Below are 23,804 nucleotides of genomic sequence, written 5' to 3' on the forward strand. Positions count from 1 at the left end.
TAAGATAATTTCTTAGTTATTAAATTTAGATGTTCTCTTGGAAAATGTTTTCCGAGCTCTTTAAACTGATTTTTGTCTAGATTATTGACTAATTCATCTAGGCCACAAGATAGGAATTTGAAAAATCTAAAAATCTTATCTCGATTTGATTCTCACGGATAATATTTTTTTTACTATTTTATAGAATTTGTTCAAACATTTATTTTTCATGCAAGCAGATGATTAATAGCTCAAAATATTTGAAAAAGATATATATTTTTCTTCATTATTTGGAATCAAGTTTATTCTTTGATTATCACCGTTGAATCCTTTTATAAATAAATTTACGTCGTAACCTGCAAGGTTATGGAAAATAAATCTAGGAATTTGATGGTTTAAATTACAGTAAGAATGTGCCGTCCCCCTATAATTTCCAATTAATGATCATGATCCCAAAATTTTCTCATATTATTTTTTAATACTTCTTCATTGTAGTTTTCAGTATCTTTTTCATTTTTTCTATACTCTGTAATAATTGTGGGGGCATTTCCTCCATATTTCTCTCGCAAATATGGCATGCGTTTGCGTTTTTAAAATTTTAGTCAACTTGTTCATAGGAACTTTTACATCCAAATAATTCTGAGCAATATTAAGAGCTATCTCCTTTATTTTTTGAACAAATACCTTAGGTGCGTTTAACCAAAAATATTCTTCACATTTCTTAAAACTCCCATCAGAGTATTTTATATAGAATACGAAACTAATAGTAGTATGTTTTGGTATGGGTTAATATACAAAGTCTTTTAGCAAGTTGACAATTCACTATTTTTTCAAGCATACACTAAAAGTCTGCGTAAATTAAAACGGGTACTTTTAAAGAATGATTATGATAAGAAAATTGAACAATATTATTGTGAGGTTCAGGTAAAACTACCTTAGCACATTTATTATGCATGCAGTAAATTTTGTGCTCGTTTAATTTATCTTGTGTTTTATGACTGATTAAACACATTATACACAGAAAACGTGTATGCCCATCTTTGGAAATCTGAGCATGTCCTACTAGTTTCCAAAAATCTTTTATTTAGTAATAATGCTCATTATTTTTCTCTTTTAGATAAAACAAATCAATATGTTTCTCCTTCTCTATTTTAGTTATTTTAAGAGGAATAATTACTGTCTTGAACTCATCAATAGAATATACATTTATAGAAATATTCAATCTCTCAGCTATTTTATGTATATCTGTTAATTTTACAGGAAACTCAATATCTTTGAATTCTTTATTAAACACATGTTCCTATGTTTTATCCTTGGAAATTCTTTGAGGATCACGTTCAGCTGGATGTAATGCAGAAAGTATAGCCCAAAGAAAACATTTATTGTCCTCATTTTTCACATTTATAACGGCATGTTTAAGTTGAATAAATTTTGGGAGATCTATATATGACGCACGTCTAAGAGGTATAAATTTATTGATACACAATTCTAAGGCGATAATTATTTTAAGACACCACTGTGATTGTTTGATTTGAAACTCTTGCATTTCATTCGTCAATTTCGTTTTCACTCTAAGATAGTAATCATTTCGATCAGTCAATTTCAATATTATTTCGTTCTTTGTTTTAAAGTGAGTGTCTTTATATTCCATGGTTTCTACACCACTGATTTTTCTTGGACGTATACAATGCAAAATAAAATTTACTTTTAAACCATTTTGTTTATTTAATCCTTCTTGAATTTTACCTAAAACTATTCTTTCTACATGACTCATAAATTTATCAGTATCACAGTATCTTTGAATCCAAAATTATTATTAATTATAAACGTTTTAATTTTATTATCGAAGACAGTAATTTTTCCAAGATAATGAGTCGATTTTTTTTGGGTTTATCAAAGAGCTTTTCACTGAACATATGACAAACTTTATGGTCTTTGGTTATTCTTTGTTTTTTAAGTTTCTCTGTTTTTATTGTTCTCTTTCTTGTTGTGATTGCATTATAAGGATCGTTATCTTTGTGTTTTTTTGTATGATAGTATCTTGACCAATTTTTATAAGTAAAATTGTATTGTATTGTTTGTATTCTCACAAACTACACAGAATTTGGGATGGTATTTTTAGTGTTCATATTCGAATTATCTTCCATTTTATTATTGAATATATATTTTTTTCCATTTAATTTTTTTTGCAAAAATTTGCAAAACAATTTGCAAAAAAGAAATTTGCAATATTTTACCCCCAACCATACGGACACCTGAGCTGGGCTCAGCTTTTGATCTTTTTTAATCTTACACTTTTTTACAGGTATCTGTATGGTTATCGTGGGGTGCTTTATTTTTTGGCTGAGATTCGTAGCGCCTACTCAGTTTTAGTCAAGATATTTCTATTCTAATCGAAGGAGCGTAAACATTAATATCATTGATACTAAGGTTGGCTGTGCCGAGGTGATAATGTGTGCCCTACCGCGTAATATTAATGACTAGTCGCCCAGAACGCCACAATTACCAGGACTACACTCCCCCCTCCACTTTCAATCTAGCTATGAAAGCAATCAAACCTAACTTCTTAACCGAGTGTGCAACGACTTTCTGTTATCCATGTATGTTTTTTTATTTTATTAAACCACGCAAATATCACAAGAAGTCACTCAAAACCTACGTTCGTTATCACTCGAATTAAATATGCTTAAGCCGGTAATCGGTTTGTTTCCATTTATAATATTATATTATAAATAACAGATGGTTTTAATAAAAAGTAGAGTATATGCTTGGAACAGCCTTTAGTTAATACTGGTCATTTTTTACTAGGTCTTAAGGTTTTAACATTTACTGGTATAAAGTATAATTTAATCAGAATTAAAACAGATTATACAATAATAATTGGTGGCATAATAGTTAATGTGGAACAAGGAAATTACTCAATTGAATAGTTAAACAAAAAAATTAATCCTGTTGTTGTAAGTCTTTCCGAGAATAATGTGGTTGCAATAACATTATCATTTGTATGAGCATTTCTGGAAATATTTCAATATCGAGTATAAAAAATTAGAATATTCAAAACCTGTTAAAAAAAAGTTTAAACAAGAACCCTGTTTAAATATCGAAACAGATTGTTCCTTTGATGTGATGTGGAAACACTGCATAGAAATGTATACATTGAGCAAAATTATTATACAGTCAAACAATTCGAGAAATATATTAATACTCTTGATATTTTTGGTGTTCACACAAATATTACAGAAATAGTTCTGGAAAATAATTTTCTTAAAATGAACACATTAGCCATAATAATGATCCATTTATACTGGTAAAATAATAGTAAAATCTCCAAACATAAAACTTACAAGCATTTTCAATGATATTGAGGGTTTAATAAAAATAAAGAGAATATTATATTCCCTGTATAAAACTGATTATACAATTGAAAAATTAAATGTGATTTTTTCTAAAACTGTACAATTAAATATTGTAGATCATAAGATATTAGTTAAGTCTGACCATTATTTTAAATTCGATAAAAAGTTGTGTGATTCTTTAGGCGTTGAATATATTACAGAATTTATAGCAAAAGGATTCTCTCCAATTGCGGTAGAAAATGAAGTGTTGGAAATTCATTGTGACATAGTGAAAAAATCATTCCCTTCTATCAATGATACCCACCATGTAAAGGAAGAACTTTTATTCGTGTTTTTATTTGACTCGAATAATTTATTTGTAAAACTAGAGAAAATATTGTACGTTCCTATAAGTCCAAAAGTAATAAAAACTATAAACATAAGTATTTTCGACCAAGAAGAAAACGAATTTCTTCAATTTAATGAATCAATTTTTTATCTCGATTTAATAGACAAGCAACCTCAAGAGAAAAATAATTAACGCAAACTGAAAGTTATGGGGTATAAATATTTCAAATTTTAAAAAAAATTGAATATTTTTTAAAAAAAAATAAAATAAAAATTGTATTATAAATGGAAAACTACAAAGCACTTTTAAATTCAAACACAAATAACAAATAATATATAGTAAAAAGTTTTGAAATTGTTAAGACAATGTATGGCCCAAAATTACTAGTTATTTTAGATACCAATTTAAGAGTAATTTTACCGGACCACTTTGCTAATAAATTTACAGAAATAGATGTTGAAGAAATGAACTCGAATCCGATAAAGTTCACTTTAATTTATAAAGGTCTGGAAAAATTGAGTAATGGTTACTCAAAACATTTAGTCATTTTTGTGTAAGACATTCTCAGTTTATATTCGCCATGTTTTCGTATTGAATGAAGGACTTCTAAATTCTTTAATTTTAAACCAAGAATTTAATCTTGATATTTCATGTAAGGGAAATTTACCCCGGTCGTATCTCTTTTAAATATTCAAAGAATATTTAAAAATTCTGTAATAAACATAAAAAAATATAATTTCAAGCTTTATCCTTTGAAACCGAAACCCTAAATAAAGGTGATTCTATACTTCTTGATTCTATTCAGCGCTTAATTGTGGAAGAGCTTGGTTCTGGTAAGACCACGCTGTTAAGGAACATAATCACAGAGTATTGGATTGATTACTATCATCTATACATATTCACAAAAAATCTTGAACAACCCGTATGTATAATTTTGCAAAAAATACTTGATATTCATTTTAAGATTGATTCACATTTCTCTGATTAAGATTTAGTACCTGTCAATGAATGCCAAACAAATAGCCTAGTTGTTTTTGATGATTGGATTTTGGAAAAAGATCAATCATTAGTAAAGGAATATTTTGTCAGAGGAAGACATAAAAATATTTCCTGTATTTATTTAACTCATTGTTTTAGTTCGAGCGATTTAAAATTGATACGAAATAATTTAAAATTTTTGTTTATTTTTAAACCACAAAAACACTACGTGGGTAAAATTTGGGAAAATTTTTATTGTTTAATCCTATCTAAAAATAAATTTGAAAAATTTTGTACACTTTGCTGGGGAATAACATATGGATACATTTCTTTGAATATTATAGATGATTTATATATACAATAAACTAGAGAAAAACTATGTTAAATTTTACGTTCACATTGGACGTTGGGCATTCACGTTTACGTTCACGTTTGGGTTGGACATTGGTCGTTTGTAATATAATTTTAGATATATTTTTAAAAAATATATCTATTATAAACGAATGACGGCTGTGTGAAACAAGGTAAGGCGAGGAACCACTTGGTAAGACCAAGAACCAAAAAAGTAATTAAATTTGTAAAATACACCGGAAGTTCCCCGTCTAGGCAACCTAACGTGCCGTTGTCTGACGGATATAGAATAGGCAACTTAATGTGCACAACGACGACGACGAGGATGAGAAACAGTGACTTAAACGTAACACGGGAATGGAGATATTGAGTTTAGTTATAAGGGGGGGGGGGGGGAGTCTCTGTGGTCGGATCGGTATGGTGCAATGACCACAGAGCTCACACAAAATCGGAAAAATACCTTACTAACTAAACACTCAAATCACAACTTAAAATACGTGACGACTATGGTAACTGCAATCGTAACTGGTAACTCTCGAAGACCGTGGCGGCCTCACACACCACCCAGTGGCTGGACTTACGCAGAGGTGAAGGCGGACACTACCGAAGTGTTTCGACGATGACCAAAATATTGACTGGTCTCACACAATGGAGACACGACGAAGAGAACAAAACAAAGGTGACACGTACTAATAATATTTAAATAACTTACGCAACGCAGATCTGGTTATGGTAATGTTTTGCTTTATTTATTATGACTTTTCACTAATAATAATAATAATGATACTAATAAATGTCCGCATTAATTGCGGGACGGCGCGGCGAGAAAAGTTCGCGACAACGAAAATATAATAGGTATATAAAAAGAGGTGTTGTCTAAATGGCGTACGGCAAATGAAATAATAAAAAAAACTATATATGTTTTGTATCCTTAATGAATGACAAAAAGATCGATAAAAACAATGTGTTGCCTTAGTGGCGAACAGCGAACGACAGAAAGAAAAGAAAAATATATAGAAAAATATAAAAATACGTAATATAATAAAGGACGTTGGCCGTTATGTAATAAGTATAATAATTCACTAATCTGCATAATTTATTAACAAAGATAATACAAAATTAACGAGAGATAATAAGAATAAATAAATAAGACAATAATCAACGAACACATACTAATTAAAATTCACATAGACGGAAGATTAGGAAGGCGGACACAGATAAGGACAGGTCGACGCCGTCGTGGTTGCAATTATGATAACAATAATAATAATAAGAAGAAGACTACGTGTATAGCGCGTAAACAACGGCGATATTGAAAAAATTCAGAATAATATTATAAAAAAAATGAGAAAAAGAGGAAACCTTCAAGATAGTGAATTGCTTAGACCAAATAATTTAAACAATGATAAGAACAAGGAAACAATTGAAAACAAAAAGGAAAAAATAGAGAAAACCAAAAAAGTATTAAAAATTAGAGAAAAAATACAAAATAATTTTAAAAATGCAAATCAAAGAGAAATCAACAATGAAAGAAGAAAGAAAAAAGCTTTCGAACCTGTAGTGAAAGCGTTAAAAGACATAGAAAATGCTATAATCTAAACAGATGCTGATTCACAGAAAGAGTTGATACATGTAAAAACATCGACATTGATAGAGTAACCAATCCATAGAGAAAACAAACCGAAAATGATTTCAAGTTATCAAACACCAACAAGAGATCTTGAAACTTAATCAACACAAACACCAAAAACAATATATCTATAGGTAATATCGCTTCCCAGCTTAAAAAATACTAGTGATAAAATATTTGGGTATTGGAACGACGAAAAAAAGACAAATGTATGATTGGTAAATATGAGGTTAGAGAGGTTAAAGATAATGATATCGTTTTAAACAATAAAATCTATAAAGGGACTTATGGCTTGTGGAAATTGTTAATCGATAACCAATTAACATATAAGAATCTTTACATGGATGAAGACTTAAAAACATGCAAAAATATTTTACTCAAAAGTTATGCAACGATAGAACAACGATAGAACTACAAAATATATAATTAAGAAGAGGTAAAAAATATACAGAGCTGATTAAATTTATTTTAGAAGAATTATTTATTTAAAAAAATCATCCAAATCATCTGAACATGTTGGAGAAGGCATAAAATATTATACAGAATATCCTATAGAATATATATATATATAAACCAAATAATAAATCGGTTGTTATATATCCGCTGAAGAAAGAGCAGGAAATAATAATTTTCCCAACGAAAAACTAGGCATGGTATCCTTTTTTAAAAATGAAATGAAAAAATTGACTGATTCCCCAAGAAGTACTGAGTATTTGATCAAAATTGTATAATGTTTGCCAAAAAAACTAATTAAAGGGGAAAGTCTTGTTAATAATATTTTAAACAGTAAATTTATACTTGAAATGCAGTGACCTACTTATAACTACTTAGGTCTTGGTTCAAAATTAAAGAAAAATAAGAAACCTGTTGATAAACTGGATGAAGCAGCGAAAGAACACGATCTTTACTATGAAAAATATAAAGATACTAAATCTAGATACAAAGCTGATTTTAGAACAAAAAGCTTGGGAAAGAGTTTTAGATCCAAATACGTCCTTGGGTGAACAATTTACTGCATGGGTCACAACAAACATCATGAAAACAAAGAGAAAATTAGGGATGGGATTAATTTGAAAAAAAAAAATGTATAATAAATGAGACTTAATTTAAATGGTAATAAAAATGGGAAAATTCGTTTGGCTTACGAACAGAAAAATATGTTACAATCCTCTTAAAACCATATCATATAGGTCAAGAAAAACCATTTAATTTAACCAATACGCAATTAAATAGGCTAAAAAAAGCCAAATAAGAAAATAAAGAAGTCCAGTTAGAATTGGAATTTAAACATATAAAAGAAGGTGGATTTTTACCCCTTTTATTCGGTGGAATCGCAGCTGTTGCTGCTCCAGCTTAAGGAAGAAGTACTATATACAATAATTTTACAGAGTTTAAACATAAAAAGGCAATGGAAAGAGAAACAATACGACACAACCAGGAAATGAAAAAAATTATTAATAATGTTAAAACATTACAAATTGGCTCAGGTTTGAAGAGAGAAAAAAAACAACCAAAAAATAGACTTATCTTTTAAGTTCTTTGTTAAAAAATATGGGAAAAAACATTGAGTAATTTTGATATCATAAAATTTACTGAAAAAAAATAAATATTTTAGAGGGTGTTCCATGAGAAATAAACTTCCTCTAAAACCTAAGACTAAGGAAAGTGGTGTATTAAAATCAAATGATTCTAATGAGGAAGGCTCACATTGGGTAGCATGAGTAAAAGAAGGGGATTTAAAAATTTACTTTGACTCATATGGAGAATTTAATTCATCTACAGATCTTGTTAATTATTTAGGGAAAAATAAACCATTAATATTAAACGAATATATACCCAGATTATAATGATCCACCCATTTGTGGTCAATCGTGTTTAGAATTTAAATAAAATTATAAAAAATGTGTTGTTAATTTTAAAGAGAAAATCTTTAAAATTGTTATACTGTTACAAGGAAAAAAATTAAAAAATGTATAATAAATGGAAAATATTTTTGAAAAGTATGATGATAATATTACCCGCGCTGAATATAAGAATTAATACCCGATTTCCGTGTTTAACCTTAATAGTGTTAATCGGATAACGACTTTCTTCATAGATGGAAGCGATAGTTTTCTAGTCCTAAAATCAACAAAATTTAGCATTTCCGGAAAAGTTGTACAACTTAATAGTTATGATTATTCTCTTAGTAGCAACATAAAATTAGAGAATGGTTTTCCAAGCAAACTATTTTCTAACATCCAACTGAAAAAACATTGAACATTGCTTGATGAAATCGAAAACCCTGGTATAACAAGTAATATTATAGGAGGTTTTTGGTTATGCTTTAAATAATAATCATGTTACTCCTACTCGGGATATCAATCGAGATTTCAAGGAGGTTGGAAATTTAATGCTTATGGAAATTTGTCTGATTTCGGTTTAGGTTTCTTTGAGGATATAACACAATCAATTTACAAAGGAGACATTCAATTAGAGTTTACTCAAAATTATGACCATGACGCATTATTCAAAGAAATAAATACTGATAATACAGTGACAAATGAGGGAAAAATTATTATTGAGGACTTTAAGATTTTGCGTAGTAAAATATGATAGCTGAGTAAAACCTTCTTAATAAATTAATTGGTTGAATTATCAGAAAAAAATAATTATTTCATGGATTTTAAAACTCTAAAATGTATTGAAGTAAGAAATTTAAGTGGAAAGAAGTGTACTCTTGATATTACAAACATGTATAGAAATGCCCATGATCCTTTACTAGGGATTTCAGGTTTACAAACAAACAGAAATAGTACTCAAATAAAAGAATCGAATAATTTTGATCACTGTAATGTTAGAAATATTTGGTTTGAAATAAACGGAGAAAAATATTCAGAAGAGATGTTGAATATCGATTTAAAAAAACGATAAACTTGGCAATATTTATGATATGCTGGCAGACTACAAAAATTTTTTCTATAGAACGTATCGAGAACTCCCTCTAATCTAGAAAAAATCTAGAAAAATTTAAGAACTCTAAACCTTTATTCGTTATAAATCTGACTAGACGACCTCTGAGTATATCAGGTTCTAGACACACAGTCATTTTGAATGTTGATTTTGATGGAGATGTAGCAGATGGTACTGTTTGCTATATTTGTCTAGTTTCAAGTAATACATTTTTGTACGATATTAAACATAATCCAATCAGAGAAATTCGATAAAATTTAAACTTGTCTACTATAAAATGGATGATAATTTAAAATAAATTACACATTGCCTCAAATGTAAGAAAAGAACAAAAAATATCGATGCAATAAAAGTTCAAACAAATAATGGCAGATGGAGAATCTCAGCAAAATGTATTGAATGTAACGCAAATAAAAGTAAATTAATTCAATCTCCTAAAAATGAAGAAAATGATAAAAACAACCAAAAAATAAAGACAAAGGATAAACTTCCAATAGCTCAAGAACTTCACAAATCTGTAAGAAAACGATTTCCGAAAAGAAAAATATTTACAAATGGTATTGATGATCTATGGGCTGCTGATCTTGTTATAATGAAAAACTATGAGAAAGAAAACGGTAATTATTCTTATATGTTAAATGTAATTGATACTTTTTCTAAATTTACTTGGTTTTATCCTATTAAAAAGAAAGACGGGAAAAGTGTATCCAGAGATTTTGAAAAAAATATAAGAGAAAGCTAAAATACAAAGCCATACACTTTCAGTTTTTTTCAACCAATAAAAGACTAGAATTTGAAAATAAACTGTTCAAAGAAATTTTAAAAAAATACGTGAGAAAAATGTATCATACTCAAAATGAAGAAAAATCGTCAATAATCGAAAGATTTAATAGAACACTCAACAAAAAGATGAGAATACGTACAAAACAATAAAAAATGGGTACATACTTTACAATTCTTATTGGATGAATATAATTTTAATGACACGCATCGAACTATTGAAATGAGACTATGTGAAGTAAAAAGAGTAATGAGTGTGAGGTTTTAAGAAGGATATTCTCTGAGAATAAAATGAAACAGAAAATTAAATTTAAAGTTGGGACAGAATTATAATTCCTAGATTTAAACAAACATTTGCTAATAAATATGACCCTAATTGGACTTGTGAATAATAAATTAAATCGTGTACATATCTCCAATCTGTATATATAAAACAGTAAGCTGATTGACTTCTATCAACGCACAGCTCAAACCATTCGACGGATCGGGCTGAAATTTGTCATACAGATAGCTATTATGATGTAGACGTGCGCTAAGAAAGGATTTTTCGAAATTTTGAATTTAAAGGGTTGAAATCGGTTTAATATTTTTTGACCAGGTCGATAATATTAAATAAAACTATTAAAAAATTATTAAAAAACTATTAAAAACTATTTAAAAATTATTAATTTTATTTTTGGTAGTAAATTACGAGTATTGCATAAATATTAAACAAAAAGATCCCGCAACAGGTGCCAAAACAAATAAGAATGTTAGTTCAAAAAATTATTATGCATATCGGTTGATGATTAGACGCGATCAGGACTAAGTTATTTTACGATGCATAAGCTTTGTCAACAATTCATGGTCGAAATATATATAAAGATAGATAGCGAACGATTTCGATACTTCGATTTCGATTCAATCAAAAAAAGCTGCGTGCAAAAGATTCTCAAAACAATTGTTAGATATTGGAGATTGGAAAGTTACTACAGATGAAACGGGATGTATAAAATTACCGAACGATTTCTGCACAATCATTTATTCGCAAGATGCTCTCATTGACCAGATATGTCCCAGTGTACACAGACAATACACAAATCATAAGTGGCTGGCAGAAAGAGCAATTTTAGTAGCAAAAAATGTGGAGGTCAACGAATTGAATCTCAAGATACAAAATTTGTTAACAGAAAACTTGGTGTCATACAAATCTAGATACAGTTTGCGATGCTACTGAAGTTGTAAATTATCCAACAGGGTTTTTAAACTCATTGGATTTACTAAGCATGCCACCGCATAATTTACAATTGATCATTACAATTTACCATCGATAAAATACCTCCTTCAGAGTCATTTAAAGTTGTAATACATGCACATAAAAAACCACCAGAAGAACATAGAGGCAGGTATAATGCACCAACGGCAAATGAAGTTGCTTTAGTGTTAGTAGATCAGTAGTTTGATCGAAGAGACATTATCCTCGAAAACCGAAGTAACTCACTTCACCGTATCAGTGAGATACATCGAGCATACGACGCACTGCAGTATCCTTTAATGTTTTGTTGGGGGGATGTTGGGTATGCAATCAATATACCACAACGCGATCCAAAAACCAAGTTACCGCTTAAAAAAACTGTCTCTGCATCAAGTTTTTACTCATATAGAATAATGGTCAGAGAAGGGGAAGACAACTATTTAGTTAATTATCGTTCTCTTTTCAGTCAATATTTGGTAGATGAATACACCAAAATTGAAACTGAAAGACTAAATTACATCAAAAACAACCAAGCCAAATTGCGTGCAGATAGTTATATTCATTTAAAAGATGCGATTGGACGACGAGACATAGAAGCTAATCAGTTAGGCCAAATAGTTATACTCCCGTCAACTTTTACTGGTGGGCCAAGGTACATGCACGAAAGAACACAAGATGCTATGACCTACGTTAGACATTACGGTCGTCCTGACCTTTTTATTACTTTTACATGTAATCCTCGCTGGGACGAGATAAAAGAGCTCTTACTTCCCGGTCAAAGATCATATGATCGACATGATATAATTGCAAGAGTGTTTCGGTTAAAAGCCAAAAAGACCATGAACTTATTGACAAAAGGTAAAATATTCGGAGAAGTGAGATGCTATATGTATTCAACAGAATACCAAACTGTAGAGAGGTTCAGGTAGTTGTAAGCTATAACTTATCGAATAGGTTATGATAATAATTATTATCTTAAAAACTAAATAAATATGTATAAAATATTATTTCAAAAATCTTAATTAATTTAAATTTCAATAGATTTAACAAAATTTAATCTTGGCAGGTTACATACATTTATATACTTAAACCCGGCAACGACGGGTAATTCAGCTAGTAACTTATAAAATTAAAGATATTGGCAGTGAAATTATTGAGGGATCGTTTTATACTGGGGAACTCCAGAAATCTAAATTTTAATTTATTTGAAATATAACAAGAAAATTTTATTATTTCAAAATGATTTTGAAATAATTATGTGAAACGCAAATTATATGAAATTTATCAGCAAATTAGTATTAAGTGAAAAAGATTAGAGTGCACTAGGATTGGTACTTATATACTACATATATCAATATGTATAGAAAATGATCACGTATCATATATGTATGTACTTTATAATACAAAAGCAGTATTAAACATCAGTGATTATTTTCAGCGATATGTCACAATTTATAACACAATTTATAAGTAATTATAAAACACTATTAATAATATAAAAGTGCAGCTAATATTTAATAAACACTAGGTATAAAGAAAGTTGACATTTAAGTTATAATACTATGATGATGATATAATATAAATATTAATATAACACCACTGCAACTTTTCCAAAATATTATCTACTATAATACATTCAATTTAATTAGAACATAAAAATTAGTATTAATTGGTATCAAAAAATAAAAAAATTTTATTTAGTATTGACTAAAATATATAACATGGGTAGGTTAGAATAATAATAATAATAATAATAATAGCTTACTTTTTAAAAAATTATTAAACTCTTCTTCATTCAAGTGGGGAGATTCTGGAATAATATTTCGTAATGGTATTAAAAAAATGCAATAAATGTAAATGATATGTATAGTAATATTTTATATTAGGTTTTCGCTTCTGAGTAAATATTACAGATATTTGTTAAACATATGTTTTTTTCACATAAAAATCAAAATTTAATTATTTCAGTAGTCTTACCAAACATATAAAGACTACTATAATACTTTGTCAAACATTTAAACAGCTAAAATTTGATTTGACAGATTAGAAGATTTCTTAATAATAATAACAACTGAGGGAAAAATCGATTAAGAAATGATGAGCCAACAATTTATCCATCGTCAAAAAATATCGCATCTCAGACTTGATACGAGATAGCAAGCATATTTTAACATACAAAGTATGTGGCATTAGTGATCCCATTGATAATTAAATGCTACCCAGCGTTGGGTGATCGTGCCACTGATTAACACACTCTCATAACGATCGTAATGATAGGATTTAATTTTTACTCTATATTCCTCAGGTAGACAATAATATTGAAGTGTAATGGAAATATTGAAAATTACTTAAAATACGTCCTAATTCTAGATATGGGCATATATTACGTCAAGCATAGACAAGTTAATGATATTTTTTAACTCAGTTAAGTTAATTGAGTTCATGTTCAGTTAAGTTAACAATTAAGTTAATGCACATGAGAATTCATCAATTAAGTTGAAAATTACAAAAAAATATCTATAACTTAACTTCAATTAGTAAGTTAAGTTAGTTATAAAAAATAAGTATTTAAATTAATTGCTGATATATATATAGATATTATCTTATTTAACATTAACGATAATGAAAACGCAGAAAAAATCTATAAAATTGTACAGGCAATAAATGTATACAGTTGATACCAAACATTAAAATAAGTATATAATATTATTCCATTTTATTAAAATCTAAATAAAAAAAATATAATGGACAGGTTAATCAAAATATCTATTGAATCTCAATACAAGAGTCATCTCAAAATGTTGATCAGCTAATATATGGGTGGCATTACTTTTTTTATTCAGTAGTCTGAAGACGGTTGAATACTTTTCCCGAGAACGGTGGGACCCCTATCAATAGTTAATACCGAGATAAATATTATGATCTCATCTAAAAATTCTTTGAAATTTTTATTTTTAAATTTTTCTCAATTCCATGAACTTATTATCGAATGCGATAGTTTACAGAAATACTTTTCTAGTCTAGAAAATCAAAATTAACTTAATTGTGATAAACAAAAAAATAATACGTTAATTTCAAGTTAATTTCTAAGGAAATAACTTAAGTTAATAAGTTAGTATAACTTAACTTTTAATTTAACTTTTAACTTATTAACTCAATAATGTCCAGGTTTGCTTGAAACTCAAATATTGTAAGTAAAGACATTTAGGTGCAGAATATATTATAATTAATATATTATAAATTAATATATATAATAATTAATAGTCTTGTTACATTTGGATCATGTATAGTAAGATGAAAACACATAAGACTAAGCAAATATGATCTGGTTTTGTTTTCAATTCATGGAAAATTAAATAAAAAAGTAATGCATACCTTGAGAAAATCGTTTGAGGTATGTTTCATAAGTATTTTCAAAAAATTTGGGATAAGCTAAAATTATAAATATGTAAGTTACACTTTTTAATATATTAGTAATTAGGTAATATTTTGTTGTTTTAAATATTCCGGTAGTAAAAATAACAGTCTTACTTTGTTTGTACAATTTGTAATCCTCTTCTTTTATGATATTCATTCCTACAATTATAAATAAAACATAAGCCCCAATATTTTTTAACGGACCGGTAAATACAGTAAAAATATTAAAGAAATAAATGTATGTACCTGTGACATATAAAAATCATTTTTTCTATACCTGAGATCGTTGAATACATTTTTCGCTTAAAAAATTGAAAATTTGAAGACTGTTTATCAATAAACCTAATTTTTTTCTGCGAAAGCTACCTTTTTTATGTAGTATTTTCAATCTCTAAAAAGGTCAAGCTTATTCAATTTTTGAGAACTTGCCTAAAATAATTCTTAATGAATATTTTAACGAGGTCCATTTTTTGTTTGGAATTATGAAATTTTAATGTAATATACTGTTAAAATATTTATTTATATATATAAAAATCTCGTGTCACAGTATTTGTTACCATACTCATCCAAAACGGCTTAACCGATTTTAATGAAATTTTGTATATATGTTACTGGAAATATGGATAATTCAGGTATTTTGCAAAATGCCTTGGCATTATGTAAATCGTCGACCCATTTTAGGCAATGTAAATAAAACATATGATTTTCATTATTATTTTACATATAATCTAGGTATTTTATAAAATACCAAGGCATTATACAAAATGCCATTTTTTTTTTTTAGGCAAAGTACAAAACATTTTATTATATGTTATATTACATTAAGATTATTATAATTATTATACAATAAAACTCATATTACGGATAACATTTAATTTATATCTATTATAATATTTTTACTAATATATAAATATTTTACTAATACTACTGTTTACTTTTTATAACATGTTGTAAAAAAGTGACATTTTTAAGTTCACAAAATATTATTTTTAAGGCAAATACACTTTTTATTTTGACACTTGGACTTACAAACACATTTTAAAAATCCTTAGCCAATTCTTGTGGATTCAATTTTTATCAACTCATTATACTGTTCATCAGATAAAAAACTAGTATTAGTGGCTACATTTTTAAAAAAAAATTGTTATAACAATTTGACTTCATATAAATCGTATGCATAGTTGAAACACCAAAACGAGACATGAAAATAACAAAAAAAATTACAATATTGTAATAAAATTATAAGTACGTTCAATATTATACTTCAGAACTATAATTATAGTAAGTAGTAAAAGAATATTAATCTTTATTGCGTTAAATCTGCGTTTACGATTTAACGCAATAAAGATTTATGATAAAGGATATGTAAAGTCGTTGGTAATAGGGGATGTCCAATTTTATTAGTTTTCTTCATATTGCCTACTGCACGATTGGCATTACACATAATACTTAAGTAAAGCTCGTATTGCCAAGTGATTTTTGGCATTTTCCAAAATATCGGATTATCCATATTGCTGGTAACATATACATTTAATAGGTCTGCGAATAGGTTTTTATCTATTTTTTATACTTCTAAGTGCTATTGTTTAATATATCGTAGTTTAATTTAATAATTTTTGACCGGGTCGATAATTGTGTAATTGAAAAGGAATTATAAATTATACTATTAAAAAATGGAACATTTCTAGTTTACGGGGCACCCTAAAATTTGGCAATTTTTTTGGAGGACTAAGTCATATTTTGGGTGAAAAAAATGATGTTGAAATTAGAATTTGGCCAAGAACTTAGTTTTAAATTTATAGTTAATTAAAGTTTATAATTTAATTTTATCTAACTTAATAAAATTCTTAAATACTTAAAATATAAAAAAATATCATTGCATTGCGATTATCTATGATTTAAAAGCGTTGCGAAATTGTAGCAGCACTGACTTATTAATTCACGAAACAGGGTTTCGACCCCCATACAGGTTAAACAAATTTTCGCACTTTTTTTTTTAAGGATAATTATGTATCTGGTTTTAATCTCTTATCGTAATGAAAATTTTTGCATTTTTTTTTCGAAAAATCGGAACTTTAATTTTAAAAATTTTAGGATTTTGCTCGTTACCTTGTCGGCTCCACTCACAAACTTGAGTGCCACTGTGTGGCACTTTTCGGGAGGATGAGTCTTCGCCCCAAGAGGAATTATAGTCTAAACCTAACCTATTTTTTGTACAAACCTTGATACTGTTGTAGGTGGGATTATACTCTGTATGTGAACCTAAAACCTCGCTACGTGAGTAAAACCCAGAATCATATTTCGGGTGTACCGGAACTCCAAATTAGGTAACTCGCTCGCTACGCTCGCTTGGATATTTAAAACGAAAATATCTCTTTAAAAAAAAAAAGTGCAAAAAACATTATTAATACCGCTACGGATTTGAACCGCAATCCTTCTCATATTAGGTGATGCCGCGTTACCACGACGACAACCAAATTAAATGAAAAAAAAAATTATTTAACCAAAACTATCAAATTTCAATAGGCTGTAACTTCCAAATTAATTGTCTGCGTCAATTTTCCTTAATACCATCGTTTTCAGCGTTAAAAATACATAAGTTGACTTAAAAAATATCCGAAATTTTGGGTGCCCCGTAAAGTAGAAATATACCTAAAAAAGTATTAAAAAACTACTAAAAACTATTTAAAAGCTATTAATTTTATTTTTGGTGTTAAATGACGGGTATGGCATACATATTAGGCTGGATCCGAGTACCGCCACAAAAATAAAATGTAATTTAATAATATATTAGTTCCGTCCCGGGTTTTTTAAATACATATACCAATTCCGTCCCGTGTCAAATCGAATAAATAATAAATAATAATAATGATATAGATAATATAATGAAATAATAATATTATTTCAGATATTGAACCAAATAAACTTTTCAGTCGTCATTTGTGCATGTCCGTGCCATTTAATATATATATATATAAATGAATAGTAAACAATATATATATAGTGAAAAAGGTAAAATTTCAATTATTAAAAATAAATTTTAATTTTGTTTTCACAAATAATTAAGCAACATTATTGAACAATGGAAGTGTATTCAAAAATAATGTAAAGCATATATAAAAATTGGTAAGAAAACTAAATTTGTAATAATTAAGTTTTTATAATAATCAAAGATCAGGTTTTTAGGTTCTTAAAAGCTTAAAATATGATGTTTATATGTTTTAAAAATAATTTATGAAAATGTAAATAATATGAATACTTATATTTTTTTTAATGCATTTTATAACAAAAATAATAATAAAAATTATTAAGACTAAATTATAAAAATTATTAAGGACGGGATATACCTTTTTTTTTAATAGGGACGGAATTGGTATAAAAAAAATATTAAACAACAAGATCCCGCAACAAGTGTCATGACAAACAAATAATTTAGTTCGAAGGATTATTATGCATATCGGTTGATGATTAGATGCGATTAGGACAACGTTATTAGCTATGATATTACATCTATCGTAGATGTCGTGAGCTTTTTCTACAAATCATGATTGACATGTATGTTTAGATAGAGAGCGAACGATTACGATACTTGCGATAAAATCAAAAAAAATCTTTGTGCGGAAGATTCTTAAAACAATTGTTAGATATTGGTGATGGGAAAGTTACTACAGATGAAACGGGATGTATAAAATTACCGACCGATTTTTGCACAATCATCGATTCGCAAGATGCTCTCCTTGACCAGTTATTTCCCAATGTACACAGACAATACACAAATCATAAGTGGCTGGCAGAAAAAGCAATTTTAGCAGCAAAAAATGTGAACGTCAACGAATTGAATCTCAAGATACAACATTTGTTACCAGGAGACTTGTTTTCATACAAATCTATTGATATAGTTTGCGATGCTATTGAAGCTGTAAATTATTCAACAGAGTTTTTAAACTCATTGGATTTACCATGCATGCCACTGCATAATTTACAACTGAATGTTGGATCTCCGGTTATTTTGCTTCGTTTGTTATTTTGAACCCAGGACGGTAGTGCAACGGCACGCGATTAATCATTAAAAAATGTAAAGAAAAATTTTATCGAAGCCATAATTTTAAATGGCAAATGCCGAGGTGAAAATATATTATTACCGCGAATCCTTATTATACTTATAAATGTGTCAATTCAATTTAAACGCCTTCAATTTCCAATTAGATTGGCATTTGAAATGACTAGCAATAAGTCTCAAGGCTAAACAATGTCTGTCTGTGGCTTAGATTTGAGCACATCATGTTTTTCACACGGACAATCATGGCCGGCAAGAACTTCTGAGGGCCCCGGGACAGGAGCGTCTAAACAGAGGAATGCACCTTATGCATTCTGTGCATGTACGTAATTTATTCACCACTATCATAATGTTAGGCTGTTATCAATATATTGTATCAAATCACTATAATAAGATAATATTATTATGATAATATGAGTTTTGAATCAAACTATTCAAAATTTGAATATACTATGTAACTACTTACGTATTTTACACATTTTTGTGCTTCGACCATTTCAGTAAATAAATCATTTTACATACCAAATACATTTGAAAAAAAAAAATCAAAACAGCAATAGCTATCTAATATATTGAGATGACTTTTAATAATGTTTATTTATATCTACATTTACCCAATTACCTATTTGAACATTTCATAAATCAGACTTTATCAAAATGTATTATACAAAGGCTATTTTATTTTGTTTTATTGAGTATTATCAATACAATTCACAAACATCTTAAACATAGAAATTCAATATTATCTAATATCTATATAAATTGCATCATCTTAATAGTAAATACAAGTATGAATTATCAAAACCAACTAGTATAGTATGCCGAGTTGTGAGTCCAACACGGTTACACAATATTAGGATGTAAGGATTTTAAAGTTAGATTAATAACTTTATTAAGAATACTTATTACGGTATTACTGATATTTTATTTAACATCAACATAGACAAAGTAAATGATAGTTACAAATACAAGCGGAGTGTATATACTGGATGGCTGGATACATTTGATTGCTAATGCTGTATCGCAACTTTTTCCTATTCGAGATTTTGCTATTCGCACGTAGTTCATATTAAGTTCTATTAATTTATTTATGGTTATAATTGTAAATTGTAATTACGTAGTAACTATAAAATACGTATGAAAAAATATAATGTATACTTAGTACATTACACTAGAGTTGAAACTAAATATCTGAATAATATACTAATCAAAAAAAAAAATTATAGCGAAACTGTATATTATTATTTAACAACTAAAATAAAATGACAATATATTATTTACATAGGAAGTATGTAGTTAAATTTTGAATAGTTTGATTCATAACTCATACTATTATTGTATTTTATTTGATATAATGTATTGATAACAGCCCATAGAATAACTCCAGTGGCGCACAGAAGTATTTTGAGAACACATACAACTAAAAAAAGTTACCCGCCCACCGACCAATTTTTTTATTTTTTAAAAAAAAAGCGTTCCTTTAAATTGTTGTCTGAAACTGTAATTAACTCTTAAAACATCTATAAATTTAAGAAATTAAAATTTATTATAATTAATTAAAATTAAGATGTCTACACCCAGTGCCGTATAGGTATAATGTTTGTGTTATTATAATAATGTTATTTGCTTACCAAATTCCATAATATTTGGTATCCAAATTGTCCAGTTATATACCCAACAAACCACTCATATATACACCCCGGACGAGAGCACATGCAATTGCACCCCTTGGTAACCTGTCTGGGCGCCACTGAGTAACTCTATGTAACAGTCTAACATTATGATAGTGGTAAATAAATTACGCACATGCGCAGAACGCTTAAGGTGCATTCCTGTGTTTAGACGCTCCTCCCGGGGCTGCGGGGATTTCAAACCCTCTTCCTTATGCAGTTGTTTGATTAAGACGCACTAAAACCACTTGTACATGCTTTGGTACAACAAAAACATTGTATACAAGACCGAAACGACGGGTCCTCTCGGACGTGTAGGTTCCCGGGGTTCTAGTCCCCCCTGCCCTACCCTCTCGCCGACCCTGCGGACAATTATAGGTAAATAGCGTGCTCTCGAATGGGCAAACCATCTAATTTGTTTGCGTGAGCAAAAAATATTGTAAACTCTGCTATATTAAGGGATTGATATTGTTTTTTTTACTAATATTGTCATAATTAGCGATATATATCATTTTAAAGGATCAATTTTAATAAATTATTGAAAAAATAAATATTTGATGTTTTTTCATTTATATATTTCGTCACCATTCACAGTACTCCATACCTCTTCCATTTATATACCATATCCTTACACACCTATATTAAATTAGTTATTTTTTTCTAGCAAAATATTCTCTAGAAATAATTTATATGACAAAACAACGTTTGTCGGGTCAGCTACTCGTAGTATTACTAAAATTTTATGTTAACACAATAATAAAGATGTATCTTATAATATAAGCTACATTATATATGTATTAGATATATTATCTTATAATATTTTATCAACGTTTGAATTTGAAAAATGAATTGTCTACGTAGTATTGTAATAAAAATATTTAACATTTATCTTACATATTTCTATAAACAATTAAATGTAGAAAGGAAACATTTTAACATATATTTGATAGGTATATATCTATATTATTTACCTAATATATTCAGTCTGTTATTGTATTCATTATAATCTTCAGTCATTCTCGGATAGAAAACTGCAAAAAAGATAAATATTATTGTTCATGTAATTATATATTGTTAATTAACCGTCTTTTCAGATGTAAGATAAAAAAAATTAAAAAAATGTTTTTAATTTGGTAAACGGAAATTATATCAATTAATGTCAAATATCAGATGTAATTTAACAATAAAATTTTCAAATCAATGATTTTTATATAATATTAATGATTTCAGACTTTAATACAATAATTAATAATAATATTTAAGATATAAAAAATCAGTTCAGCAATTATAATTTTCTAAGCACATGTTATAAAATCTAATCCATTGCAATTAAAAATGTAGATTATAATATATTATATTCTTTAATTAATAGTTACTATGCACATTATAAATATAATTACGGTTGTTAGTAAATTATATAACAAAAAAATAAAAAAAATAAATATTAATAATAGATAAAATTGTTAAATACCTATTCTGTGAACAAACAGTAAATAAGTAAATATCATTTTTTGATATAATTGAAACGGTGTACCGGAGCTACTGCACCCGGATTTTTATATAAATATATGTTATGGCTAGTGTCCGAAGGACGGCTAATATTAAGACTAGCCGGCTAATCTTAAGTTTAAATAATTTTTTTGGCTAATGTCTAAATGTTTGACTTCAGTCACCAAAAACAAATGGATAATTTTAACACTAGCCAATAAAACCAACATTATCTAACCGTTATCGGCTAATGACTAAATAACATTAGCCATAGGTAAATTAAAAATTTAAAACTATTTACAATAATAATACAATATTTTTAAATTTAAATTTTTAATAAATATTGATATGTTGGGTAGTTGTATAGAGGTGAGCCATGGACGTGATAAGTAAAATATTTTCAATAATATAAATATTGTACACAGTTGTGTGCATTTAGATATTATTTTAAAATTGATATTGATTGCAAAATTCGTATAGAATATATGATAGAGAAAGTCTGTAATAATCTACCGTAATTACCGACTCAAATTTGTAAGTAGTTAAGATACCAGCTTGTAGTACTTTCTAGGTATATATTGTTATCAAGCCTGGCAGTTAATAAGTTAAAAGTTAACTTATTGCACTACTAATAAATTAACTTAACTTATTATCTTAATTCATTTCCTTACAAATTAATTTGAAATTAACGTACTATTTTTTCGTTTAGGTATTCCAATTAAGTCAATTTTGATTTTCAAGACCAGAAAATTATTTTTATAAAATATAGCATTCGATAATAAGTTCATGGAATTTAAAAAAATATAAAAATAAAAACTTCGAAGAATTTTTAGATAAGAACATAATATTTATCTCGGTGTTAACTATTAATAGGGGTTCCACCGTTCTCAGGAAAAGTATTCAACCGTCTTCTGACTATTGAGTAAAAATAGTCATGCTACCCATGAATTACATAACCATTGTCATGAAAAGTAGCCGTAAATCTATTTAATAAAAAATAGGTACATCTTATCATTGACTAAATAATTCTTAATAATAATTGTACTTTATTATTATTAAATTATTCCATAATCTATGATATTATTAAATATTATTGAATAAGAGAAAAAATGAAAGAATTTTTGTATAACTTCAATGATTTAATTATTTGTATGGGTAATGTTATTTAGACAACAGCCATATGCATCTGGATAATGTTAAATGTTGGTGGATAAAGTCCGAAATTTAGATATTAGCCAAAATGCAGTGGCTAAACTTGCGATTACGCGGATAAACTTGAGTTTAGCCATACTCCTAACACTAGCCGATATCTGTTAAGTTACTATTCAGGTTTGCTAGAGTTAGTAGTATCTCTTTTTCAAATATTTTGGTGGTGGTCTTGATGTTATAGGAGAGTCGCTGATGTTCATTACTATTGGGTTGTGTTCATTGTAGTTTATTAGAGTATATTCACTGTGAAAGAGGTTTACTAGTGCGATGTCCAGGACTTAAGGTCTATGTAATGGATTATATGAGTGGTGATTTGGGGACTCGGTTGCACAAATAGTCTAGGAATTTGATGCTTCCATATGACGGTGGAGCGTT

At 28.0% G+C, this 23,804-nt stretch overlaps 1 protein-coding gene across 1 annotated transcript in view; it reads right to left on the reverse strand.

Moving 5' to 3' along the window:
• LOC112681797 overlaps positions 1–23,804 on the reverse strand; it is a 170,916-nt gene that overhangs the window by 20,242 nt on the left and 126,870 nt on the right. The window contains exons 67-70 of the mRNA XM_025552115.1: positions 21,704–21,763; positions 15,120–15,164; positions 14,964–15,020; positions 13,354–13,398 (exon numbers count right to left, since the gene is read on the reverse strand). Coding sequence (XP_025407900.1) covers positions 13,354–13,398; positions 14,964–15,020; positions 15,120–15,164; positions 21,704–21,763 — 207 coding nt within the window. The remainder of the gene's footprint in view (positions 1–13,353; positions 13,399–14,963; positions 15,021–15,119; positions 15,165–21,703; positions 21,764–23,804) is intronic.

The sequence above is a fragment of the Sipha flava genome, unplaced genomic scaffold, assembly GCF_003268045.1.
Source record: "Sipha flava isolate LNK unplaced genomic scaffold, YSA_version1 197_pilon_pilon, whole genome shotgun sequence".
Taxonomy (NCBI): Eukaryota; Metazoa; Arthropoda; class Insecta; order Hemiptera; family Aphididae; genus Sipha; species Sipha flava.